At 39.8% G+C, this 25578-nt stretch overlaps 4 protein-coding genes across 6 annotated transcripts; 2 read left to right on the top strand and 2 right to left on the bottom strand.

The window, feature by feature from the left end:
• Positions 1–1722: 1722 nt before the first annotated feature.
• LOC133849597 (uncharacterized) lies at positions 1723–3720 on the bottom strand. Its single transcript, XM_062285785.1, has 5 exons — positions 3366–3720; positions 2643–2992; positions 2229–2573; positions 2010–2161; positions 1723–1930 (listed from the first exon to the last, which is right to left on the bottom strand). The coding sequence occupies exons 1-5, from the start codon at positions 3567–3569 to the stop codon at positions 1836–1838; spliced, it is 1146 nt and encodes a 381-aa protein (XP_062141769.1). The 5' UTR covers positions 3570–3720; the 3' UTR covers positions 1723–1835.
• LOC133849599 (pyridoxine/pyridoxamine 5'-phosphate oxidase) lies at positions 3333–21236 on the top strand. Its single transcript, XM_062285787.1, has 4 exons — positions 3333–3437; positions 4041–4581; positions 4653–4779; positions 21227–21236. Exons 2-3 carry the CDS (start codon positions 4055–4057, stop codon positions 4777–4779), a joined length of 654 nt encoding a protein of 217 aa, XP_062141771.1. The 5' UTR covers positions 3333–3437; positions 4041–4054; the 3' UTR covers positions 21227–21236.
• On the bottom strand, positions 4795–25452 carry LOC133849595 (uncharacterized). Of its 3 annotated transcripts, none has more exons than XM_062285781.1 (8): positions 24715–25452; positions 16162–16392; positions 13901–14354; positions 13606–13816; positions 12445–13280; positions 10855–11056; positions 8882–9992; positions 4795–5414 (listed from the first exon to the last, which is right to left on the bottom strand). In XM_062285781.1, the coding sequence occupies exons 1-8, from the start codon at positions 24745–24747 to the stop codon at positions 5235–5237; spliced, it is 3258 nt and encodes a 1085-aa protein (XP_062141765.1). In that variant the 5' UTR covers positions 24748–25452; the 3' UTR covers positions 4795–5234. The 3 variants fall into 3 exon arrangements, with proteins under 3 accessions (XP_062141765.1, XP_062141764.1, XP_062141767.1); XM_062285780.1 differs by having other exon boundaries at positions 12445–13283; positions 24715–25450; XM_062285783.1 differs by having other exon boundaries at positions 12445–13283; positions 25277–25449.
• LOC133849598 (uncharacterized) lies at positions 5786–7223 on the top strand. The gene is made up of 2 exons (XM_062285786.1): positions 5786–6173; positions 6244–7223. The coding sequence occupies exons 1-2, from the start codon at positions 6074–6076 to the stop codon at positions 6834–6836; spliced, it is 693 nt and encodes a 230-aa protein (XP_062141770.1). The 5' UTR covers positions 5786–6073; the 3' UTR covers positions 6837–7223.
• Positions 25453–25578: the final 126 nt, after the last annotated feature.

Here is a 25578-nt window from a genome sequence, read left to right as displayed (position 1 = left end):
TTTTTTTAGAACGTACCTTTAAAAATGGAAACTTTAAGAAGAAACCAAGAAACCAAATAAGTAAATAAATAATTGATGAGGGACGAAGTGAAAGAGCAAGAACGAGGCGAAACAACTAACATTAATTTTAAACATAAATTTACTAGTAAAATTATATTTAACATTAATGAAAAATGGTAAGCGGTATACACAGCAAATTGTTAACAAAAAAAAACTTAGAGAAAATTGTTTAAAAAGTACGTGAAAGAAACAAAACATTTATGAACAACTAAAAAAAAACACTGAAATTTAAGAAAAGCAAAAACCAAACACGAATTGAATTAATTTTTAAGCAATGAAATGGCATAACAAAATTAACAATAAAGAAAACTAAACAAAAAATGAAAAAAATTAAATACACTTACAAAAAAAAAAAAAAACAAAAGAACGAAGAACAACTAACTAAAAATTATACGATTTACAAAAGAAAGAAAAAAGCTAATTGTAAAAATCCCAAAAAAAAAAACAAAAACATATATGTATGTATTTTTTTTTTGCTCACAAAAACAAATGATGAAAAATTTTAATGGGCATTGGAACTAAATGCAAGAAAAAACGCAAAAACCAATTGCCGAGTTCTCTAGGCAAATACCTTGACACCCCCCAAAAAGAAGAAAAGAATGCACCAAATCCTAACCCAACCTTTTCCCAACAACCTTGAAACTATCCCCGAATACCTCCTAAACCCGCCCCGCCCTTTACACTCACTCTCTCACACACACACACACACACACACACATATATGAGTATTTTTGTGGCACCGAAAAACGTAAATGAATAACGTAAATTTGTTCGTAAAGCTGTTTGAGAATTTTCTAAAAATTGGCATCACAAAAACGTCTAAAATTAAACAAATTGCAAACCAAAACAAAACAAAAAAAAACAAAGTCAACAATGCCAAAAACAAAAAAAAAAAAAAAAAACAACAACAAAATGAAAATTTAGCAATTAGTGAGAATTTTTAATGCAAAATGAGGTTTAACACGAGAAATAAACAAAAGCCAAAACAAAAAAACGTATAAAGATAAAAATAATTATAAATATAAAAAACAAAAAAACAAACACGATAGATAACAGGAAACCGCAGAAACCGAACTACAAGAATACAAAAAGTAAACAAAAACAAAAACGAAAAAAAAACATTGATAAGTCAAAAGCAACAAACACAACAACAACAACAACTAATTATTTATAACAATTAAAGGAAAAGTGAACGAAAACACAAAAGAAAAAGAAAAACCAAGAAAAAAATTCAAATAGAAATTCTTTTCAAAATATCAATAAAGCAAGAATATTAAAAACAAAAAAATAAAATAAAATAATACAAAAAAAAACGTGTTTTATTTGTATTCTATAATCGTATATATTTTCTTTATTAATTTCAAATTTCAAAATTTTACTATGCGCTTTATTTCAAATGTCATTAAGTCACAGCGAAGAAAAACACAGAAAAAAAGAAAAAACACCATCAACAACAACAACGAGCTGTTGAGCTAAGGCCATTATGTTTTTTTTTCTCATAAGTACATAAATAATTAATTGCTAACAAACTGGGCGAGATATATAGTATTCAAATATATATATATACACATATCTCTGCTGAGAGAACAACGTGAGAGAGAGAGAGAGAGAGAGAGCAGCCTAATGAGATAAAGTGTGAGATTAAATTGGGTGTGATGTTTGTTTTCAAGACTTATGGGAGGTAGTTTGGGAAAAGCAGCGCAAAGGAGCGCCTAGCCTAGGGCTTTGTCTTTTATAAGCGAAGAGAGAAAAAGTCGATGTCTCGCTCTAACAATCTAACAATCGCCAGCGAGCTCCTCATTATCATCCTCCGGCTCGGCGCCGCGTCCCTCGCGAATGCGCTTCAATTTACGCTTCAGCATCATAACGCCTGCCAAAGAAATGAATAAGAAAAAAAGGCGTTTAACAAACAATTGATGCACAATGGTTGCTTGCTGATGAAGACTTACACTTGATGGCCTGATATGTTTTGGCCGAGGCAGATTCACTGGCTGGCAGCGGATTCGAGGTGGCCTTCTCATGGGCCAACTTCACCTCGATGTAGGCGCGTCTCAGTGTCTTGTAATGCCTGTACTCGCTCGTATCCTTCAGCAATATGCATCTGAAATAGGCAAATTGAATAGTTTTGCGATTAAATTGAAAACTTCACTTCACTTCACTTCACTTACTTGGCTGCCGAGCCCTCGCCCGAGCAATCCGAGGGCGTGGTATGATAGATCTGATGATAGAAGTACTGCAACACTGGCGAGTTCCATATAGACAAACCATACCACAGCCAAATGGCCACGTTCAGCGGCAACTTAAAGTTCTTGGCAAAGAGCGTGGGTATAAAGTAATTGAATGGTAAGCGATTGATGAAGACCAGCACCCAGGCAGCCAACCTTATGCCCATGAATATCTGATAGATCAAGCGATTGCGTTTCGAATTCTGCAAAGCTATCAATGACAAAATATCGGCCAAGATGCTGTAGAGACCCAACGTAAGATTCAGTCCAACGAAATAGTTTTCATATCTGTATAGGTAGAGAAACAAGAGATTAGTTCGATTCGATCTTAGCATGTCTGAACATGTCTCAACATGCCTGTACACGTCGATGGCGATGAGAGCGAGCAGATACAGTCCCTTGGAAGCGGCCTCCACAAAATCAGCCTCCTTAAAATCAAGCATCGCTCCATGCAAATAAAACGTGATCATGAAGATCGAATAGAATTGAAATTTCTCATATTGATGCGAGCGATAAAAGATCAAATTATCAGAGCTATGGAAGAGTGAATAGCGTCCCTGGGTCTTCATTATTTGTGGCAGAATCATGAATTCGTTGTAGAAGTGCAGAAAGAGACAGCAGGCTGAATAAAAGGCAATGTTCCATATAAGGCGAGCGAATTGTTTGCGCTTGAAATACTTGATGTTCGCTGATGATTTGAGAAAGAACTGCAAAGAGAAAGAGAAGGGGAGAGGGAGAGAAAGAGAGCGTTAGAAAGAGAAAGAGAATCGTAAATGTTTCCGCATGTAAATTATTATAGTATACAATATTTGTGTTTAATAATCTTAATTGTTATGATAGGCAGTCGGTTGGTCGCCCGTCTTATCGCTTTATTGTTGTTGCGGCTGCCGCAGCGGCGCCTCGCAAGCGGTTTTGTGCACATCTTGACTGGCTGGCGACTATTTATAAATGCCCAAATTCATTGGGCAACAGCGACAAACTGTAAACGAACGTTGCACTTGCCACTTGCCACCAGCCGCTTGCCATTTGACATTTGCCTTATACCATCATTTGCCACCATCTCCTGCTGCGTCTACTCACCTGGAAGACACGTTGAAAGCCATAGAAGCCACAGGATAACGCCACAAATATCCAGAAGACCGCATTGATCAGGTAATGCAAATCAATGTTCTGCACCAGCGCATCGAAACGATCGTTGGTGATCAGATATTTGAGCGGCAAAAAGAAATTGCATACTTCGGACCAATAATCCGGCGGACCGGCCTTCATATCCAGTATGGACATGTTTTGGGGATGATCCTGCGCTGCCTACCTGCCACAACCCAAAACGATTGCTCAAACGTGTGCCATGCAACACGAATTTTTCGTTGTCAAACTACAACAATATGGGATTGATTTATTTATAAACAGTTCGCACGGTTTGTTGTTGTTGCAGCCTTATTTACATACCTGGCAGCGTGACAGTGTGACCATACATGTAATGCGCAGCATGTATTATTTTACGCTGAAAACATACTGAAAGTACTAGTTACTAGGTGTCAACAATTTGAAAACTTAAAGCTCTGATATTTGTGTGCTCCTTATTTAAAAATTCATTTAAAATTTAAATTTAAAAAATTAATAACGTATTTCACACTACACAAATATCCAAGACACATAAAATACCATACAACCAGCACAGAAGCTATCGATATTTTTTCGCCCTGCCAACTTGCTGACAACACGCGCTAAATTCAAGCTCTAAAATTTTTTCAGTTACGTTTTAAAAAATGTCACAATCAGCAGTAGCACATATTGAGACATTCCCCCCTGAGCCGGTGACGCTGTTCAAACAACTAATTGATGCATTCAGCAAGCAATCAATAGATGGACTGACACTAATGAATTTGGCCACCGTTGATGAGGAATTCGGTGTGCTCAACCGCAATGTGTTGTATCGCGGCCTCAGCGACGATGACTGCATCATCTATGTGACCCAGCGCTTTACACGCAATTTTAAGAACCTTCATGCGAATACCAAATGCTCCATTGCTTTCTTTATGCCCCAAGTTGTGTTGCCATCGCAGGGCCCAAATCCGGCACTGTGGCAGGTGCGTTTGATTGGTGCCACCGCCGAGGAGTTGCCCGACTCTCAATTGGATGCGTGGTGGGAGAAGGAGTTGCTGTCATCGCAAATACGCGACTATGTCTTCCCCTGCGGCCAGCCGGTGGAGTATCGAGAGTTGGTGGCGAAACACGATCAGTTTCTCGCTGATCATTTGGCCTCAGGACAACCCCTAAAGCGTCCCGCTACCTAGTCAGTTATACACTAGATATCATATAGTAGTAGATATTTATTAATATTCAAATCTTATCATTTCTACACAGCACGGCCTTCAAGTTCCGCGCCCAACGTTGGGACTTCCTCAAGGCGGGCAGCGGCCAAATTCCGGATCGTGTGCAATATCGTCGGCAACCAAATGGAGAGTGGCTCGCCACACATGTTTCCACCTGAGTTTTTGTTAAAAACTTTGTTTTTTTAATTTTTATTCAACTATTATGTGAAAAACAAAACAATCGCTCTCTACAAATACACAATAAACAAAATTATAGCTAAAATGTAAAACTAGCTACGGTTGCTTCCTCTTCTTTGTTGTTGTTGTTGTTGTTTATCCTTTAGCATAAAGTAAATTTAAAGTAGTTAATAAATATTACACAAAAACAGTACACAAAAAAAAATAAAAAACAGGGTGTCGATTACAATACAATACATAAGATTAGATAGCATATAGTACGCAGTTAGTCAAGTTACGAATACGAATACGATTACGAATAAAATTACGATTAGAGTTAAATTTAAATTGGAGCTGAAGACAACTGCTTCATTTTTTCCACTTCCACTTGCTTTTTACATAATACACGTTAGTTGTTTTTATCATCTATTTTTGATTTTTTACAAAATGCCAGTTTTCAGATCGCATTCACCGTCTCCCGTATCCAGTCCGCATTGGAGGCGATCTTATCGTACATCCGCGGTCGCTCCACGCCCGTCGGACCGCAGGCAATGCGCCAGGAGGAGACGCCAATCAGGGCCCACTGATTGGTGCCGGGTATAAGGCATTGCACAGGCGCACCAGAGTATTCCTCTTGCTGCAATTAACAAACAAAAAATACATGAGTAAAAAAAGAAATAATTAAATGAATAAATGCATAATGATAACAAAATATTAAACTATTTAATTAAACACATTGCCCTGTTATGGTGTCGTTGTGACGTCACGTATCAAAGCAGACATGCAGCGACGCGTTCGCGACAAAATAACAAAACCAAACGCATGAGTAACGCCTGACCCACAACAAAACAACAACAACAACAGCAACACGAGGAACACTTAAGGCGCTCTCTCAACAGCAATCGCATTGCGCTCTCTCGCTCTTTCTCTCACTCTCTCTCTAAACGTAGCACGAGCGCAGTCATGCACAGGCAAACTTATTAGCAACTACTAGAAACATCCCTGACACCGACTAAGCAGGCAGCTAGAGTAAGAGAGCACACGCATGTTACAAAGGTATTCCAGCAGCTGCAGGCAAATCGAGCTCAATTGTCTCCTTCCCTCTTGCACTCCCTGGAGCCCTACACCACAATAGCTCGCATTCTGCAGGGCATAAAAGTAACAGCGCGCGCCAACTGCACTTCAGTTGAGCGTCACAGAGCGAACGAACAGCAGGCGAAAATAAAAACAAAAAGAAAGTGAATTTTAAACATTCTCATTAATCATCGCGGGCAGTCATCATTATTGAATTTCATCATGTTGGATATTAAGAGCTGCTTGAAGATCAGCTTCCAGGGCGACACAGGTTTCATCATCTGCGAGACGGGCAGCAGTTACGACCAAATCATTGATCAAAGTAAGTGTATTAGTGTGTGTGTGAGAGAGAGAGAGAGAATAATCTCTAATCGGGTAGAATTTGTTTACAGTCTGCACTCGCTTCAACATACCGCAGTCACAGCGCGCTGGACTGGTGCTGTCCAATGGCCAGGGCTATGTGTTTGAGCAGCAACTCTTGGAATACTTTCTGCTGCTCTTTCCCTGCCCCGAGCTAACGTTTCAGCTGCGCGTCGACTGGCAAAAGCTGCGACGCAGCATCGAGAAACAAAGCAGACCTAACACAGAATCCTCTTCTAATCTCGTCGAGCAACAGCAGCCGGAAGCGGAAGCAGAAGCGGAAGCAGAGTATGTAGCGGTGCCTGTGCATCGTCAGAACTGTTTCCTGGGCGCGCTCCCCTCCAGCTTTGCTCCCGCTCCGACTGCACTGCGTCGCCAGCACTCCTTCGTACAACAACAACAACAACGACACCAATTACAACTACAACAACAGCCTCCTCTGCGCGCTCTGCGTCAACTCTCATCTGTGACCGCCGCTCGTCCACATCACTCGCAGGCAAAGCGTTTACGCTTGCAGCTCTGCCAGCGTTCGCGTCGTCCAGCTCCTGCTGCAGCTGCTCCACATCTGGCACTCCTTGCCACAGCTGTGGCAGCGGCAACAGCTTCACGCTCCATCCGCATCTAAGGCAGCTGGAGCTGAAGCAGTGTGTACCTAAGGCCTTGAGGTTCAACCAGAGTTCCTAGACACTAAGCAAATGATCCCAAAAAATAATGTCACCCATACTCTTTATGCTTAATATTACTGGCATTGTTGATTAACGATCTATATGTCTAAAGAGATTAAAGACAAGTCAAAAAGTCTAGAAATATATTATAATACTCATTATAATATTAATACTAATTTTTTCTATTACCTGTAAGTAAATCTTGATGTAAAAACTAAACTACAAAAATCTTTTAATTTAAAGAGATTAAAGAAAAGCCGAAAAATGTAGTATTAATGGCGTTGCCGATCTATTAAAGTGATTAAAGACTAAAGAGATGATAGAAATTTTTTAATCGAAATTTAGAAATATTATATATATATCTATATATCTTTCTATATATATATATCTTTCTATATCTTTACTCAATCTTGTATAATCGTATAAATTAAGTTTTTTTTATATACTTATATTGTATAGGTAAAATAATTTACTAAAGATCTAATAATAAGCCTTGATTTGTATACTATTCATTTAATGACGTCTAAATAGTCTTACACTATATGACATGCCTTTTTACTAATATCTCTTTTTATAGATAAATATTACTATCTACTCGGGGTATACCTAAAATGATCTAGGAATTTTCATAAAATAAAATGTAGCAATAATTATCTCTATTATGTATAGAAATATTATCTTATGCTAAGATATATTTTTGTTTTCAATCTAACTGCATTATAAAGAAACAATAAAGAACAGAACCTACGGTATCATAATTATAATTTGTATATACACAGGAAGCTTTTCATCTGACAGCTAAATGATGCTATTAAGCGAATCGTGTATTTCGCATTTTGATTAAACAAAACCAAAAAAAAACACAATTAGCGACTGCAGCTTCATATATACTCGTCAATAAAATTCACTTCAAGAAGAACTAGTTCCCCCAAAATTAAAAATAAAAAATAAAAAAAACAAAGCAATCAAAAACCTTGACATTACAATCACGTTTTGTGACGATTAAAATCTTTATATTTAGCCAAAGACAACTTTGTGTGGCATGCAAATGATTCAATTCGAAGAGTTTCATAATGATCGCAAATAATTAAGATAAGCAGATGTTATTCAACAGTCATAGCTCTAATAACAACAGTTAGTTATGGCCATAACCGTTAGCTACATAAAAAAAAACGATAAGAAACGATGCCAATAAAAGAAATGAAAGCTTTTTGTATATGTCAAAAATTAGCAACATTGTCGCTAAATAAAGTATTACTCCTGATTTTTCAATGAGAAATTCTAATTGTTAAAGCATATATTAGTTAGATATTTTAGCATGTTTATTTCGAAATTGGTTAGAACTGCCAAAAATAGATATTTTGTTGATCAATTTGATCGCTCCAGCTTTAATAGTTTATGGAATCTGGGTGTTTAACACAAAGTACGGACGTGTAGTTGACTAAATCGATTAGAGAATGACTAATGCTGTTTGTTAATGACTAAGTGACAAAACTATTTTGGTTAGGGAAATAAGTAACGAAGAAATATGAATATAAAAGTTAAGAATTTGGGCACGATGAAGTATATCTTTTCATAATTGTAGTTCTTATAGTCTCTGAGTTCTAGTCCTTTGAATGAATCGTCAGAGAGACAAACGAAAGAACAGAAATATAGAGAATAGCATGGAGTATTTCTTTAGAATTTATGCAGTTTAAGAAGATATGCAATCGAAACTTAATTCACAAAATTTGATAACTCTAGTATCTATAGTTTCAGAGTTATAGCTATTTAAGATAACGGACAGCCAGATGGATGGAATGTGAGAAAGACAGAGACGGAATGAAGAGAAGGCAGAAATTCTTTAGAATATATAAAGTAGAATTTGTAGGTGTATTGTCCCTAAAAACTGCTAAGTCTAGCAATTATAATCACCGAGTTATAGTTCTTTAAAACAATGGACAGACAGAGGATAGAACAGTAAGGTTTATAAAGAATGTCTGAATGTCTGAAGTGGATCACTTACCGTGCAGTCGTACTTCTGATAGGTGGCTTCCATGCACATGGAGTTCACCGTCGTGATGGAGACATTCTCGCAGGGCGCCATGTCGCCAATCTTCAGCTGGACGCGCTGCAGATGATCGCGCTGTCGCGACCAACCCAACGTGTTGCAGTTCGTCCAGATCTGCTCCGGAGCACTTGGCGCCTTCGAAGGATGCGACTTGGCTGCCTGCGTGGCCAAGGATGAGGAGGCGCCGCCATAATAGTTAACCTGCGGTGCTTTCTCCGGCAGTGGATACGAATTCAATTGTGCTTCTTGCTCCTGCTCCGGCAGCGTTTGCTGCAGTGCCTCCGCGTGTGGCATGTGGGAGGCAGCTGCCTCCGCCTGCAGATAATCGTAGGCGGCATTCTCATCCGGCTCCTCGCCACTGTTACCGTTGCCGCTGCCGCTACCCGATCCCTCGTGCTCCTGCTGCGACGGTATGAGGAAGAATTGTTGCGTCTCCTGGGCCAAACGACGCTGCGCTTGCGTCGCCGTCGTCGTCGGCTGAGCCTCCAAGCGTTCGGCGACCGGGACATAGGCACGCCGTTGCATGGGCGGCTGATGTTGCTGCTGACGCTGCAGTGCGTCGGGCAGGCAGATGGGACGCACATGATCCGAGTAGCTGACGGGCGTCTCGAGACGCACCAGCGCCGCCGTTGAACCCTCCACGGGACTCTTGATCATGCCAATGATGCGACGCCGTTGCGTCCACGGGGCCTTCGCCGACAGACGCACTGCACCCACAATGGCCATCCACGTGGCCCGCGGTTGCCCTTGGAAGCAGCTCTCCGTGGTCAGCACCCAATCGGGGGATATCAGCGTGCCATCACACACATGGATGTCCTCGCGGAAGAGCGCCACCAGCCAGGGCCAGTCGCCGGGTGCCGACATCTTGGGCAGCGACAGATGCTGCTTGGCATTGGGCAGCGCCGACTGCACGCCACAGCGCAGATCACCGCAGCCCACGTAGAGCACCTGGCGCTTGGGACAGTGGGTGCGTATGAAGCTAATCTCCGGCGCATGCGGATCCAGCACTCGCACATAGTCTGACAGCTGCTCCGTGTCGTTCTGCACGTCGAAGATCTCCACGGATCTGCGGAGGGAAGGAGAGGCAAGTAAAGTTTGAGGCGTTATAAGCAAGAGAAAATCAAAAAGAGTAGGTCCAGTGTGACCAGAGTGTCATAAGCAATGCAATTTCACCTAAAATAGTGAAAAGCTAAAGTCGAGTGTGCTCGACTATCAAATACCCTCTACTCATTTTGAATAAAAGAAAAACAGTGGTAAATAATTCTAAAAATATACCGAATAATGTATCCAAAAAAATACTAAAATATGCCGAATGCCATATTTGGTATATCGTTCAATTACTACATTATATTGCACCATAGAGGTCAAATTAGATTTGATAAATAACTTCTACAATCATCAGGTATCATATTATTGTGTAAGCCAAAATTCTGGCTACAAAATTGCAGAAATGGGCGTGGCAAACATTTGAAACCAACTTAATCTGCGGGCAAACAAAACAAGTCTCGATCTCTGATAGTCTTAGAGGTCTCGGTGTTCATACGGACAGACGGACAGACAGACAGACAGACGTATATGGCTATATCGTCTTGGCAGTTGACGCTAGTCAAGAATAGTCAAGAATATATATATATCTCTGATAGTCTTAGAGGTCTCGGTGTTCATACGGACAGACGGACAGACGTATATATGGCTATATCGTCTTGGCAGTTGACGCTAGTCAAGAATATAGATATGTATATGTATAATGGATTCGGAGATGCCTCTTTCTGCCTTTTACATTCATTTCCTGCCGGCACAAAGTTATAATACGGGTATAATTAAAAACAAAGTGTATCAAAAGTAATTTCACATGAAAAAAAAAATAGTTTGTTGAATAACTTTCAAGTTGTGACGTTAACATTTGAGTGTTGTATAGCTGCACTTACTCGTATCCCAGAGATTTGCACAGCGACTCGGAGACAGTTTGCCGCACCACAAGCTTGGCATCGCCCTCCAGCCCCTCGGCGCAGAGTTTGCCAACGACGCCCTTCTCGGAGAAGACCGCATAGCCGGCGGCATGGAATCGCGTCAGATATGGTACCAACGGTTCCGGTTGCAACAGATCCGCAGCCAGTGGAGCTATGGAAACTGCAAGTAAAGAGTTGCGAGGCAGACAGCGTAACCAATATGAGAGTTGAGCATATTATACAAATTACATGCTAATGATTATTATTTGAATTTTCATGTTGTTCACTAACGCTCGTAATTCATTTCGGGTAATTTTACAAAAATTGGACTATAATCATTTCAATTTTGTGCAAAAAAAAAAATAACTATATTAAATAATAATGATTTTTATAGTTTTCGCTCCAATAAAAAAGTGAGTGCTTTAATAATATATATCAGCGAAAAATCGACACCCACCATGAATAACTCGAATTTTTTAGGTTTATGAACTAAATGAAATCGCATAATATTAACATTATTTTTCTGTTTTTTTTTTTTAAGAATTTAAAATGCAGTTTCTCTCTTTCTTAAAAATTACAATTCTTATACGTTTTTGTTTAATTTATTGGTTTTTGATTAGTATGAAGAATTTTGTTTCTCGAAAATAGGGATTGTGTATGCTTACTATGTTACTTACATTGGGATACAAAAATTCATCAAATTAATTAAAATTCAATTATTATCGTAAAACTTTTAAAATCATAAACTTGGAAATCATGGAAAATACAATGATTTGTTTTTTTGTCAATTCGTTTCATTCTTAGTTCATCGCAAAAATTATCGTTAAATTAGTTCTATATTTTGGAGGATTAAAACCCTTGCCTTAAGCCTAAACTAAACTAATAAGAAAGTTACAGTCGAGTGTGCTCGACTGTGAGATACCCGCTACCCAGTTTTAATAAAGGCAAAATATTGCGGTATTATTTTCAAAATATACCGAAAATATTAAAAAAATATACCAAATGGTATGTATCGATATAGTACACCATTCTAAATATACCATAGACGGCACAATATACCAGATTGTCGGCCAAAGCAACTCAGACCCCTAGTAAGTAGACGTTTTTGCCCATACAAAAGTATTTCCTAAATAACTTCCACAATTTTTATCTGATCGCAATTTCAGGAATCATAACTACTATAGTAATTATTGTATATACCTAAATTCGCAACTCTAGCTGTAAAATTACGCTTGTTATTCTATTTTTTTGATTTGCGGGGGCGGAAGTGGGCGTGGCAAAAATTTGAAACAAACTTGATCTGCGTGCAAGCATAACAAATGCTGTCGAAAAAAATAATAGCTCTATCTCTTATAGTCTCTGAGATCCAGTGTTTCATACGGACAGACGGACGGACGGACAGACGGACATGGCTAGATCGTCTCGGTTGTTGACGCTGATCAAGAATATATATACTTTATAGGGTCGGAGATGCCTCGTTCTACCTGTTACATGCATTTCCTGCCGGCACAAAGTTATAATACCCTTCTACCCTATGGGTAGCGGGTATAAAAACAACAATGTACTTACGGCAATCCTTCTCGTCGGCGCCATCAGGACAATCGGCTTTGCCATCGCAGCGCGCCTTGCGAGGCACACAAGCGCGTCCACGGCCGCAGTAGAGAGCGTTGGGAGCACAGAAGGCGCAGCTGCGCTCATCGGAGAGATCCGGGCAATCCGCATAGCCATCGCAGAGACGTGGACTCTGGACATTGGTCTGCATGTCGCCCACACAGTGAGGCTTCTGCTGGCACGACTGCGTGCCCGTCGACTCCGGGAAGCGTTCGCAATCGAAGTGGTGGCGGAAGCGAGCAGGCAAACGGCCGCCACAGCCGGCCATGAAGGCTTCACAGTACTCTCGACAGATGGCACCCGGTGTGGGCGCCACACTGATGCCGTGCGTCTCGCAAGGCGGCTGCAGCAGTCGACAGACAAAGTCGTAGGCCTCGCGGAAGCACTCGCCATCGACTAGCTCACGGAACACAATGACATCATCGGCCACCTGATCGTAGTTGGCGTGGCCCAGCAGATTGGGATACGTGGTCACATTGTAGCCGACATTGCGGCAATAGTTCAGCTGCAGCGGCTCACAGCGACGCGGCACCGGACGTGGTGTTGTGCTGGCCGGTTCCGTGGTCTCATCGTTGCCGCCCAGCGGTGAGCTGGACATGATGGGCTCCTCAATGAGGCCAGTGGTCTCCTTGATGCTAACGCTCGCCACATCGACGGTCATGTTGGCAAAGTGACGACGCTGGGCATCGCTGAGCTCCTCGTGGAACAGCGCCAACAACTCGCCACTGCTGACCAAACCCGCATATGGATCAAAGATCATGTTGAAGTGCACCACAATGTTGTTGTTGTCCTCGCTGCTGAAGGGGATAAAAGGGTATAAGGGTAAAATAATCAATCGAGCAAGAGATCAAGGATCGTTCTGTCTTAGGAATTATTGATATGATTAGGTATAAGGGAAAAATAATCAATCGAAAAAGAGTTCAACTCCTTAAGGATCGTTTTGTCTAATAGATTATTGATATGCTTAGGGATAAGGAGAAAATAATCAATCGAAAAAGAGTTCAACTCGTCAAGGATCCTTCTGTCTAATAGATTATTGATATGCTTAGTAAATAAATTACTTGGTAAAGTGTATTATTAATCAGTTGTAGAGTCTAGGAAAGACTTAAAGTTGCTTACCCATCCAGAGCCAGGATCTCGCTGCCCTCGTAGGCCTCGCGCAGATCGGAGCGTCGTAGCGTGAGATTGATGCGTTCCCGATAGTCGCGCGCCTTGTGCTGGAAACGCAGCGAGTTCTGATTGGCCAACTCCATGCTCCATTTGTCGTTCAGCACCATGAACTTGCCGCGGAACACGCGATCCGGCAACGGCTCCGGTCGAAAATACGTGTCTGCAAATTGGAGAAAGAAAGAAGAAGGAAAGCATTTGAAGAGGTGTCAAGTTGTCCAGTTGCACGAGGAGCTGGCAAACTTACAGCCCACATAGACAAAGGCGCCGGCGACCAGCAGGGCAATGAGGAAACCGGCTATCACAGCGCAGCCACATTTCTGGCTATCGCCCAGTTTGCGACGCGTGAAACGTATGTCGGAGTCGGTGGACAGCACGGATTCGGATTTGCGACGCAGCCCATGATGTGGAGGCGTGGCATGCGCGTTGTGATTGTGACTGTGCATATGATGATGCAGATGATGCTGTTGTTGTTGCTGCTGCAGCTGCTGTTGTTGTTGTGATGGCGTGCTCACCAAATCCACGCCAGACATCGCTCCGTTTACACCTCCGCCGCCGCCGCTGCCACCATTGCTATGTGTATGATGCGGTTTGTGGTGTCGTGTGCAGCGTGTGTTGTGAAAAACCTTGGGCGGCTGCGACACTGTCGACGCCACTGCAAGCGCTGCTCCATTGCCATTGGGGTTGCTTTGGACGAGACCCTGTTTAACGAATACAAACAAACAAAACAAAAAAAAAACAAAAATATATCAAATCAAATAAAAACAAGTTCATAATTAGTGACAAAAGCCGCAACGGATTTTTTAACGATCGTTGGTCCGCGCTGGTCATTGACCACAAAAGCGCCTTACACAAATTCGCGCCAAATCATGCCGTTAAATCAGCCAACGAAACGAACGAACGAACGAACGAGCGAGCGAGCGAGCGAGCGAACGAACGAACCAAATGAACGAAACGCAATGCTCCATCACACGCTAAAAACTAAGTGCCTTGGTAATGCACTTGAAAATGCTTTCAATTTGAGTGCTTCGGTTATTGTTTTTGTTTCTGTTTAATGAACGCGCATGCAAACGTTGTTGCATTTGCATGATGATGATGACCACAAAACAAGCAAAACATTCAAGCCGAGGAAGACGCGGCGCATTTAATTGCGTTTCACTTGCACATTTAATTACGGAACCAAATTGCCTATTTACATTTTCAAATGATCTGGCAGCGCTGTGCATGGCATTCACAGGATCCACACGACAGGTGGTCAAAGCAGAGAAGAGCAGGGCAGCGCAACTAATTTAAGTGCATTGACATTGAAGGATGAACAGTTTGCAGCGCAGCAAGATAGTGTATTATTGTAACTACTGTTGTAATTTATTGCTTTTGGTTATTTAATATTGTACATTTTAAACATACATGCATTTTCTTCAATTCTTATTGTTTACAAAATGTATTGATCCGACAGTGGAAAGGAGCAGGGCTCTGAGGTATTACTATAACCACTAATCTGATATATATTTTTAATAATTGTAATTAAGTATTGTTTTTGATTTCAAATTCTATTTACAATTTACATAATTCTTATTGGCAAACAAATTACATTAATCTGGCAGCGTCTGTTAGTGTTGGTTGAAAAAGGATCAACGGGCCGGCAAACGACGCCACCGCCACCGCAAGTGGCTCACAATGTTAAATAACGGGCAATGTGGAAAAATTCATGCGGTCGCTCGTGGGTTTAATGTTGCAATTACGAAAGCCGCAAGCAGACAGAGAACAGAGTATGTGTGTGTGTACTCGTATGCACATAAACACACTTTAGAAAATTAATTAAAGCGCAAGTAAAGCAACTCGCAAGACGGGAGGGCCGCATGGCCGTTAAACAGGTCGCGTCGCGGCCTACTTTTCTCTTCGTGATGCTGCAAACCGTCAAAGTACGTACGTACATGTATGTATGTATGTATGTAAGTATGCACATATAACAATAATAAAATAAATGAGCAGCAAAAAAGCACAAAATGTAATTAAACATTGCGAGGTAGAAAGAAAGAGAGTGCGCGCAAGCGCGTAAATGGTTTCCTCATTTCATAATCAGCATCTGCGTTTATTGACCATGTCGCAGATCAGCACCACATGAAAACAGACACACACACACACACACACACGCACGCATGCATACAGTCATGTGTCAGTTGTGGGTTAAATTATTAACTCGCATTTGCATTTCACTCACACTCACACAAGTCGGGCAAAAGTCACTCGGCCGCATAACGGTGTGCAGAGCAGAGAAGAAGAAGAAGAGCGGCAAACGCACGTGCAAACATTTCTTGATGTGTTGTTTTACTCTCATTTCATTTTGTATTACCTCATCATATACTACACGCATTTCCTTCTTTCTTTTCATCTCTCTCTCTCTCTCTCTCTTGCTTTAATTATTGCACATCATTGCACAAACAATGTTGTACATTGTATTTATTTTTGTGTTTATTACGTTTTCAGCTTGATGATTACTTTAGTTACCTTCCAATTGGTTTTGCCGCCGCCATTTGTTGTTTGCATGTCTCTGCTTTTGTCTTTGCTGCTGCTGCTGTTTCGATTGCCGCTGCAGTTGTTGTTGTTGTTGTTATTGTTGCTGTTGTTGTTCTTTTTGTCAACGGCCGCAACCATTGTTGTTGTTGTGTCTGACATTACTGTTGTTGCTGTCGAATTGCTGCCGCCATTTTTATCCGCATCTCGCGCTGATTTCTTGATCTGTAAGAAGTCACAAAACAAATATAGTAAACATACACAAACAAAAAAATACAATGTACATAAACTATTTCAATTTTTACAGATATGGTAATAGGCAGCACATGCGCAGTAGAGAGGTGTTAATTATAGCGTGGTCACTAAATTTAACACGCTTGCTTCAAGGGGAAGAGGGGAGGAGGGGTGCGGGCAGAGTGGGATGGGCGAAGTTCAAATAACTGATCCAGTTTAGTTTTGCTTTTGCCAAAAAAAATAAATACAAATACATACAAAAAAAAAGAATACAAACAAAAGTTAACCGCAAGCAGCGCAGTTCATAAAACGAAGCCAATGTCAAGCGTCGACGTAGACGTCGACGTCGACAGCATCGTTGGCGTCAGCGTTAAAAGAAAGTTTCGCTTGCTCATCTTCATATTTACACACACACATACTTACTTGAACTCACACACACACACACTCAGACACACATCGCATGCACATTTTTTTTTGGCGACGCTGCTTTTGGTCTGATATGAACTTTTATTTTCGATTCAGCAACTTTTACTTTAGCCTCTTGTTATGTTGCTATCAACATTTTGGCATCAACAACAATGCAAAGGCGACAACAACAACAACAACAGCAACAACAAACAACAGGCAACCTTATGCCACGTTTCGTTTTCGCTTTTCTTTCACATGACTAATTAGGAAAATTCATTAAAATCCATCTTCTCACACACACACACACACACACACACATGCAGCAAACATGTTTGGGCGCAACATGTTGCCAGCGACACACACACACACACACGCACAGTGGGCAGTTTCAAACAACTTGCTATGCAAATTCAAATTGATAAAAATAAAAATATCGAAAATTTTAAATGTTAATTTTAACAAGTTTTTTTTGTGGTTTTTGATGAATGCTAAAACTTCCAATATGTGGAATATGCTGTACGTGGGAAATATTTAATGCCGCCCACTGTGCGTCGTTGCAATGCTGCCGTAACGTGTTTGGGGGACAACAACAACAACAGCAGCAACATAAACAAAACACTTTCATTTCGCTGGCGACGTTGCCGCATTTTCTTATTCGCCTTGGCTTTGAAATTTTTGACTGCAATTGGCACAAAAAAACTCGCTTTCGCTGCTGAAGCAGCAGCAGCAGCAACGTTAATAATAAAAACAACAACAGCAACAACAACAACTACTGCAAATGGCAACGGCAAACAAACAATTCAGAAATGCGCCTCTTCCAATGACACTTGTCAATAGCGAAACGAGTTCGTGGCCTAAGTCTTTTGAACTCTGCCTGTCGCGCACGCTGCACTTTCACAGTTACATACCTTCTCCTCCACCTCTTGTTCCTCCTTGCTGCAGACGCTGCGCCAGCTGTCTGACCTCCATGGCGCAGCCAGAAACGAAAGTCGACAATTGCATTGGGAAAATCATAGACCACAATTTTCCCAAATTAATTCCCCAGCCAAATGAAACTTTTGTATACGCTCTCCTTTGGTCTCTTGTTGAATCGAATTCCTTTTACATTCATTGCATTTCATTCAAAAGTATTTGTATGTTGTATAAATCATTTTTAATTTATTCATTTTTAATTTATTTAGTTGGGAAAGAGATTTTCAATAATAACTATAACAGAAATTCCCTATGAAATCGCTAATAAACAATGTTAAAACCCAATGTCGTTTAAAACGAATTGAGAAAGATCTTTACATTGCATTGTCAAGAGAAATCATTTATGATTATGTTGAACAAGTTATTGTTCTCTAGATTAGAAATTTGCTAAAGAAAACAATGTGTTAAAGAGAGAATTTATGAATGCTGATGACGGACAAATACTAGTTTATAGCATATAGTAGAAATGTGGTATAGAACATCATTTTTAAAGACAATTTATTTATGATGATGATGGACAAATACTTTTGTCTAAAAGAGAAAATGTTGTATAGCACACAATTTATTAAAGATAATTGTGATGCTAATGTACAAAAGTTATTTTACAGTCTACAAATTTGGTATAGGGAAGGAGTGTTTTTAAAGACACTTCTAATGTGATGCTGAAATCTCATATTTTATGATTATGGCAAAATTGTATTTAGAATTGAATTTTCTTATAATGTTGTACAAATAATTTTTTAGGAGTAGTATAGAATAAAATGTTCCGCAATGATGTTGCAATGAATTTTTATAACTGATTCATCGGTTGGTATAGGGAAGGAGTGTTTGTAAAGACACTTCTAATGTGATGCTGAAATTTCATATTTCATGATTATGGCAAAATACTAGTATTTTATAGCACAGAAATTTAGAATAGAATTTTCTTATAATGTTGTACAAATATTATTTTAGTAGTAGTGTAGAATAAAATGTTCCGCAAAGATGTTGCAATGAATTTTTGATTATAACCGATTCATCGGTTGGTATAGGGAAGGAGTTGTTTAAAGACTCTTCTAATGTGATGCTGAAATTTCATATTTCATGATTATGGCAAAATGGTATTTTATAGCACAGAAAATTAGAATAGAATAGAGTTTTACAAATATTATTTTAGTAGTAGTATAGAATAAAATGTTCCGCAATGATGTTGCAATGAATTTTTGATTATAACCGATTCATCGCCGGATCCAATTGATTTCGCGATAAGCTCCTTTGGCTAGAGTATCAATAGAAACGGTAAAATGGGAAAACGTTAAGAGACGGACGCCACGTGCGGCGGCAGCTGTGAGATTTGGAGACTTTGCGGAGACTTGAGAGTGACAGCTTTTCACTAATTTCCCTTTAGGCAAACAGCTGCCGGCGACGTCGCTTCAAGACGCCAGCTGCCAACTCAGTCGTGACGAATTAATAACGGCGGCAGCAGCAGCAGCAGCAACAGAAACAGCAGCAACAACAAAAACAGCAGCAGGCAAAGCCAATGACGAAGGCGACCCCAACGGCGAAAGCTTCGCCTGCCGCTAGATGGCGCCTGTTCATTGTTGTGTTGTTTTTGGTCTTAAATCAGGCGACAACTACGTGACTGAGGCATCAACGAAAAATCAGCACAAAACTCGAATTTTCCAAACACAAACAGCGAAGCACAAATAACAGCAATTGTTGCCATTGCTGTTGTTTTTGGGGTGTGTTAAGAGCTCAAACTAGCTAGCTGACTCTGACTCATGTTAAATGGGCCTGGCCAAGTTACGCCTACAAAAAGACACACACACACACATACACAGAGATAGACACACATGCGTTTAAATGTAAATAGTCATATTGCAAATCAGAATGCAGCGTCTGCTCTGCTGTGCGCCTTTAAAAACATTGTAAACTTTTGATGCCTTTGTTTTGCATTCAAATGAAGTAGAAAGTTCTGTGAACTAACAAATTATTCGAATACGCATACAAATTAATTGAAATGCCTTCGGGCGCTCTCTCTCTCTCTTTCTCTCTCTGTCTTTCATCTGACCAAAATGAATTGTTTATTCAGAATACGATTGTTTAAGTTGGCTGGGAATAAATGTGGATTTCTAGGTAGACTCTCTCATTTGTATGGCAACCGAGTGTCTAAAATATATTGTAGCTTAAGCAACCCAACAGTCTGCATAAATAAATATGTATACAGGTCATTGAATTGAACACAAAAAACAAAATGGGAAAAAAAATAAACAGCTGCAAATTTCAAATTACGAGATGAACGCTGTAATCTGAATTCGTTACTCGTTTTTTGTGTTATCGACACTTACTCATCTATCGATGACAAGCAGCATTTTTTGTTGTGGTCTTTTTTTTTTGGGTCAAACCAAGGACTTCGAAAAATGGCGTTAATTGCTTGCTCTTGTTGTTTTTGGTGCGCAACATGAATATTAATTTCCGTTAACCCGAAAATTTGCATTATTTGTTCAGTTTAATTTGAACACATGCAATAATAAATAGTTTGCAGCAGGAAAAAGCAAATTGAAAAAAAGCAATAACAAAACTACGCCAACGCAATGCGTCGCTGCCGACGCCGACGTTGGCGCAGGCGCACGCGCTGGCGCAGTTCAAGGCTAAACAAATTGCAAGCAGCGCGCGACTGCGCAGCGGCAGCGGTGAACCGAAAATAAGTAAGGCAACGAATGAAAAGAGGAAAAGTAATTTGGCAATAGGGCGGACAGCATAATAATAATAAAGCAGTGCAAATTGGAAAGTAAAGGGCGCTGAAACACGCACACAAATACATGTATGTATGTACATATGTATTTATGTTACTTATACATGCGCACAATCGAAAGGAAATTCAATTCAAAAGACATTCTCAAAACATTTGTTCAATAAATCGCTGTCGTTGTCGACAGCGCTGCTTATAAAAGTCATAAAATGCTTGAAGCTGGTAACAACCACAACAACAACAACAACAACATCAGCGATGATGATGAACAAACAAACAGAAACAGGCAAAGCCAATGAATTGTGCTACTTTCTTTGCCAGCAGCCGCAGCCGCAGCAGCAGCCTCAACCACACTCGCAGCCGCGACTGCGCAGTCGACGTTTTTCTTAAGACTACGATTTGCACAGCATTGATGTTGTTGCTGTGGTTGTTGTTGTTGTTGGTGCTTGTGTCATTATTGTAGGCTGCCCGTCATGGTGATTGTATCAGTGTGTATGTGTGTGTGTGTGTCAGCTGCCTTTTGCTTCTAATTTATTTCAATGACATTTTCAAAATAAGACAAATGCAAGACAACAAAAACTTAAAGCTGCCGTCGCTGCTGCTGCGTGTTGTTCTTCAGCTCGGCAGCAGGCAGAGAAAGTTCATGCATTCATATTGGCCTGCTTGTGAGTATGTGTGTGTGTGCATTAGCGGGCGGCGTGTTATCGAATCGATATTTTTGCCATTCACGCATACTTCTATTGATCGATATACAACAATGTGGTCGCAATGAAAGGTCACTCAAGAGTTGCCACTCACACTTTTGCACTCAAAATCAAAATCTATTGCGCTCAAGTAGTAGAAAAAGCACGGCAACAACAAAAAGGAGCATGGCTTCAAAATGAAATAGAAAAATAAAAAGCAGACAACGAAAAAAAAAGTAGACAGCACTGACTAGTATTATTATTTTTTCACGTTTACTGCTGCTGCTGCTATTATTGTTCTTGTTGTTGTTGTTGTTGCAGCGGCTTTTGTCTGTCGTGTGGCATTTTGCAAATGGCAACAACATTTCATTGTGGTTGTTGTTGCTGCTGCCGATGCCATTGCTGTTGCTGCTGAACCTGTTGCAGCGAAAAAAAAAACAAATATGTGAGTAGAAAACGCGGCAACAACAAATCATACTATCGAAATAAATATGTACATATATAATGGTGTCTAATAATTTTGTGGTGAGAAATCTGGATATGTGGCTTTTTGTTTATTTGTGCGTTATATACACATACTATATACTAACCCAAACATGTCTCCCCCGCTTGCCCATAAACAGAATAACTCGCTTGCACAACAAATATGACTAAAGTCGACTTCGGTGTTGCCAACAGAATAAAAGTTCATATGGTAGTCAAAAAGAAAAGTACAAAAGAAGTAGACAAACTAAAGTGAAAATAAATACAAATGAAAATGGCAAAATGTAGAAAAAAAAAACTATTATTTATTATATTATAATTACTATATAAATAAAATGTGCCATTGTATTTGCTTTTATTCATTCTAATTGCGAATTTGGATAATGATAATTTGGCATCACATAGATAAAGACAGCTTAAAAATAGGTTAGCTTAATTGGCAGCACTGACAGCTGTTATCGATAACGAACAGGAAAATATTACGTGTACAAGGCGTGTTCCACTGACAGCGTTTATCGATTTAGATTTAGAGCAGGGAAAATGTTAAGCGTTCCAGGCAAGCAAATATTAAGTATACGAGGAATGTGCTCGATCGAAATACCTTTGATCGGTCAAAGGAAAATAGGAAACATAAGATTTGCATTGAAATTTGCGCCATCTTATCGGAAACTTCGATGCCAACATATTATTGCGAGGGGGTGGATGGGTTCGATCGATGGCGTCAGCTTAGCCGCTGGCTGGTCTTTTGAGGGATTGTGCAAAAGAGTAACAAAAACCAAAGACAGCAACAATATAATGGCAAAAGCGAGATAAGCATAGCTTAAAGTCGCCCCATAGACAAACCGACAACTGAAAGTTGTTACGTTTTTTTTTTTCTATTTTTTATGTTTAGTTTTTTTTCTAAGCCAAACGAGTTTGTTGTTGTCGCCGCAATCACTTTTGGCCGTGCGCGAGTTTAGAGTCTAGAGTCTAGACTAGACCTATTGGAATGCCACATTTATTGCATATGTATTGTATACCTATGTGTGTGTGTGTGTGTGTGTGTGTGTGTGTGTGTGTGTTTGTGACGACTAATAAATACTACTCTGCAAAGCTTAAATTACACCGGACGATCAACAAATTGCAGCAACGAAATTATTGCACGCCCTGCAACAAAGCAACAAAGCAACGACAGTAACAAATAACAGCAACAATAACTGTCAAGTGAGAAAGCTGCACAGCTGTATGTGTGCGTGTGCTCGACTCGAAGATACCCTGTAAACACCATTCATTGAATTAGGCAGCTGCTTCTCAAGTAACTTTTAATTTCATGAAGCGATCGCTTTCAAATTCTAAGAAACCATTTGAAATGTGTTCAATTTTGAATATACGAGCTTCAATTCTTGTTTATCAATTCCTATCTCAAAAACTTGTTCTGCATTTAATGTTTATTCATTTATGGCCAATACATTGCTATACGCTTAAACTTAATAATCATGATACTAGTTACTAAAGGTTTTCTGATTATTTGCATTCGAACCAAAATATCCGAAATTATTATATTGAAATCTTTTTATATACAAGTATGTATTTATTATTATTTTCAGCTTGTATTTGAACCTATAATAAGCATGGATGGCAACATTCACTCAGATCCAAGAATACATATGTAGTTAATGACATTATAATATATTATAATGGAGAATGTGAATATCAAAGGAAATATATTTTTTACCTCAAGAGAGATTCAATTAATGAAACAACATTTTTGTAATGAATTTCATTGTTTCAAATTCAAATGAAATACAACAAAAATGTGAAAAATGAAATGAAATGATTTATTTAAAGACTAAACATTAGTCGAAATGAGTGCACTTTAATTTAATTATAAGTAGCTCATTCAGTTGAATGCTTGAAAGCTTGCAAGATGGAACTCTGTGTGCTTATATACCCTGTTAACCCTTGGTTCAGCGGGTATAGAAACACACAAAAATTTGGTCAGTGAAAACCTTGGTTTACATTATACATTGTACATTGTTGTTTTTGTTTTTGTCTTTGTTGCTGTTGTTAACGGCGACACATTTTGTGTCTTGGAAATATTCTCACCGACAAAAGCAGCGAAAAAAAACCAAAAAAAAAAGACTCCAACGTTTCAATTCACAAACAAATTGTATACAACAAAAATGACGAAGACGAAGACAAAGACGGAAAGGGTATTTTGCATGAAAACAGTTGCAAATTAAAATAACAACAGCAACAACAGAAACAGAAAGAAACAAAAGAAGACAAGCGACGGCGACGCACTCTGGGCAAAACTTTTGATTTCTTTTTGATATAAAACAGCAGCAACGACAACAACAACAACAACAAGCGCCCAAAGCAACAACAACAACAACAACGACAACGGCTGGCAGCAAAAGTAAGTTACTAAGGCAAATTGGCTTATAACGGAGCGAACTTTCACTAGATTGCGTTGTATGTGGATGCTGGCAAAGCTAAAGCTAAAGCTGAAGCTGCGACTGAGCATTAATAATAATAGTATGGTACATAAATAATCTCCATAATTTTTGCAGGCAGCGCAGCAGCAAAACTAAACGAAAGTACTCCATAAATATCTGCGTAATCATCAAGATGCTATCGATATCGATAGCCAAACGCATTGCATTGCATAATCGACAACAACAACAACAACAACGTGAGAGTTATTTTTGTCATTTCTGCTTTTACTTTTGTTTCATTAATTATCTGCCACACACTCAGAGAGTCGCAACAAATTTCCAATTATGTTAAACGACGACGACAGCGATTGGGAAAAGCGTTTGAAAAAAAACATTCCAGTAAATCTGTCATATTCGGTTCGGTTTCGACTCGACTGCATAACATCAATAACAACAATAACAACAATAACGAACGATAACTGCGACAACTATTTGATTTGATTTATGCGTTGTTCATTCTTCAGGGCAATCGTTGGTTATGTCGCTATACTATACCTAACAAATGCATTCATATTTTTGTTGTTGTTGTATTTCTTGTGTCTCTGAGATGCACACTCACCTGACTGTTGCTGCAATAGTAAATGTCCGACATCCTGAATTGTCTAGTTGTTGTTGTTATGTATTTCTTTGTTGCCGCTGTTGTTGTTGTTGTTGTGGTTGATGTTACTTAAAAGCTGCACATGACCGCGTTCTTTTCAGCCGAGAAGCGCAGCAGCAGCAGGTGAAAGATAAAACAAAAAAAAACAAAAACAAAACTAACAACGACCGCGCGGTTCGCAGTCGCGGTTCGCTTTAGGGCAGCGCGTCGTCGTTTAACCAGTTTACAGCACTTTGGTCACTTTGAAAAGTGTCACACGACCGTTGGTTTGGGGAAGGGGGGATTGGGCGATTGTAATCGATATTGTGATACTACGATAGCGATATCTTTTTGTGTTACCCGCCTTGCGCAATAGTTCGGCTCACACTTGAAGCCTTTTTGACAGATCAGATTTTCCGCATGCTTTTTTTGTATTTATTTATTTTTTTTTTTGTTTGCCACAAATAACAAAACAATAACAAAAATAACGTAAAACAAGAGCGCAGCGTGCTGCACTTCACGCTCCGTCTTGCAGAACACTCACTCGACTTTATTTCGTTTTTATTCCACCCCAAAACGAGAGCGCACGCGCACCTTTCCAAAAAAAAAAAAAACAACTTAAGAAAAAAACACACAACGAACGTCGTGAAACCGAATGCAAAAATTTATATGATGTGAAATTGTTTTTGTTGTTATATTTTTTTTTATAATTTATTTAGCGCGTCAAGCGACCGACTCTGGCCAAGTTAAAATGCTGACTGTCTTAAGCTCTCGCCGCCAACTGCTGCTGGCGCAGCAACTTCTTCAGCTGCTGCTTCGCAACGACAACGACGACGGCGGCGCAAC

This window comes from Drosophila sulfurigaster, chromosome X (genome assembly GCF_023558435.1).
Source record: "Drosophila sulfurigaster albostrigata strain 15112-1811.04 chromosome X, ASM2355843v2, whole genome shotgun sequence".
Classification (NCBI taxonomy): Eukaryota; Metazoa; Arthropoda; class Insecta; order Diptera; family Drosophilidae; genus Drosophila; species Drosophila sulfurigaster.
Note: the sequence above shows the minus strand (reverse complement) of the source record. Positions and strands in the feature narration are given on the sequence as shown.

Excerpts from the sequence above, each read along its gene's own strand:
- LOC133849599 (XM_062285787.1), top strand. The coding sequence starts at position 4,055 with ATGTCACAATCAGCAGTAGCACATATTGAGACATTCCCCCCTGAGCCG. Across the intron at positions 4,582-4,652 it reads CTAAAGCGTCCCGCTACCTA|CACGGCCTTCAAGTTCCGCG; the intron begins GTCAGTTATACA and ends ATTTCTACACAG.
- LOC133849597 (XM_062285785.1), bottom strand. The coding sequence starts at position 3,569 with ATGTCCATACTGGATATGAAGGCCGGTCCGCCGGATTATTGGTCCGAA. Across the intron at positions 2,993-3,365 it reads GCTTTCAACGTGTCTTCCAG|TTCTTTCTCAAATCATCAGC; the intron begins GTGAGTAGACGC and ends TTCTCTTTGCAG. Across the intron at positions 2,574-2,642 it reads ATCGCCATCGACGTGTACAG|ATATGAAAACTATTTCGTTG; the intron begins GCATGTTGAGAC and ends CTACCTATACAG.
- LOC133849598 (XM_062285786.1), top strand. The coding sequence starts at position 6,074 with ATGTTGGATATTAAGAGCTGCTTGAAGATCAGCTTCCAGGGCGACACA. Across the intron at positions 6,174-6,243 it reads CGACCAAATCATTGATCAAA|TCTGCACTCGCTTCAACATA; the intron begins GTAAGTGTATTA and ends ATTTGTTTACAG.
- LOC133849595 (XM_062285780.1), bottom strand. The coding sequence starts at position 24,747 with ATGTCGGACATTTACTATTGCAGCAACAGTCAG. Across the intron at positions 14,355-16,161 it reads GCGGCAAAACCAATTGGAAG|GGTCTCGTCCAAAGCAACCC; the intron begins GTAACTAAAGTA and ends TTCGTTAAACAG. Across the intron at positions 13,284-13,605 it reads GAGATCCTGGCTCTGGATGG|CAGCGAGGACAACAACAACA; the intron begins GTAAGCAACTTT and ends TATCCCCTTCAG.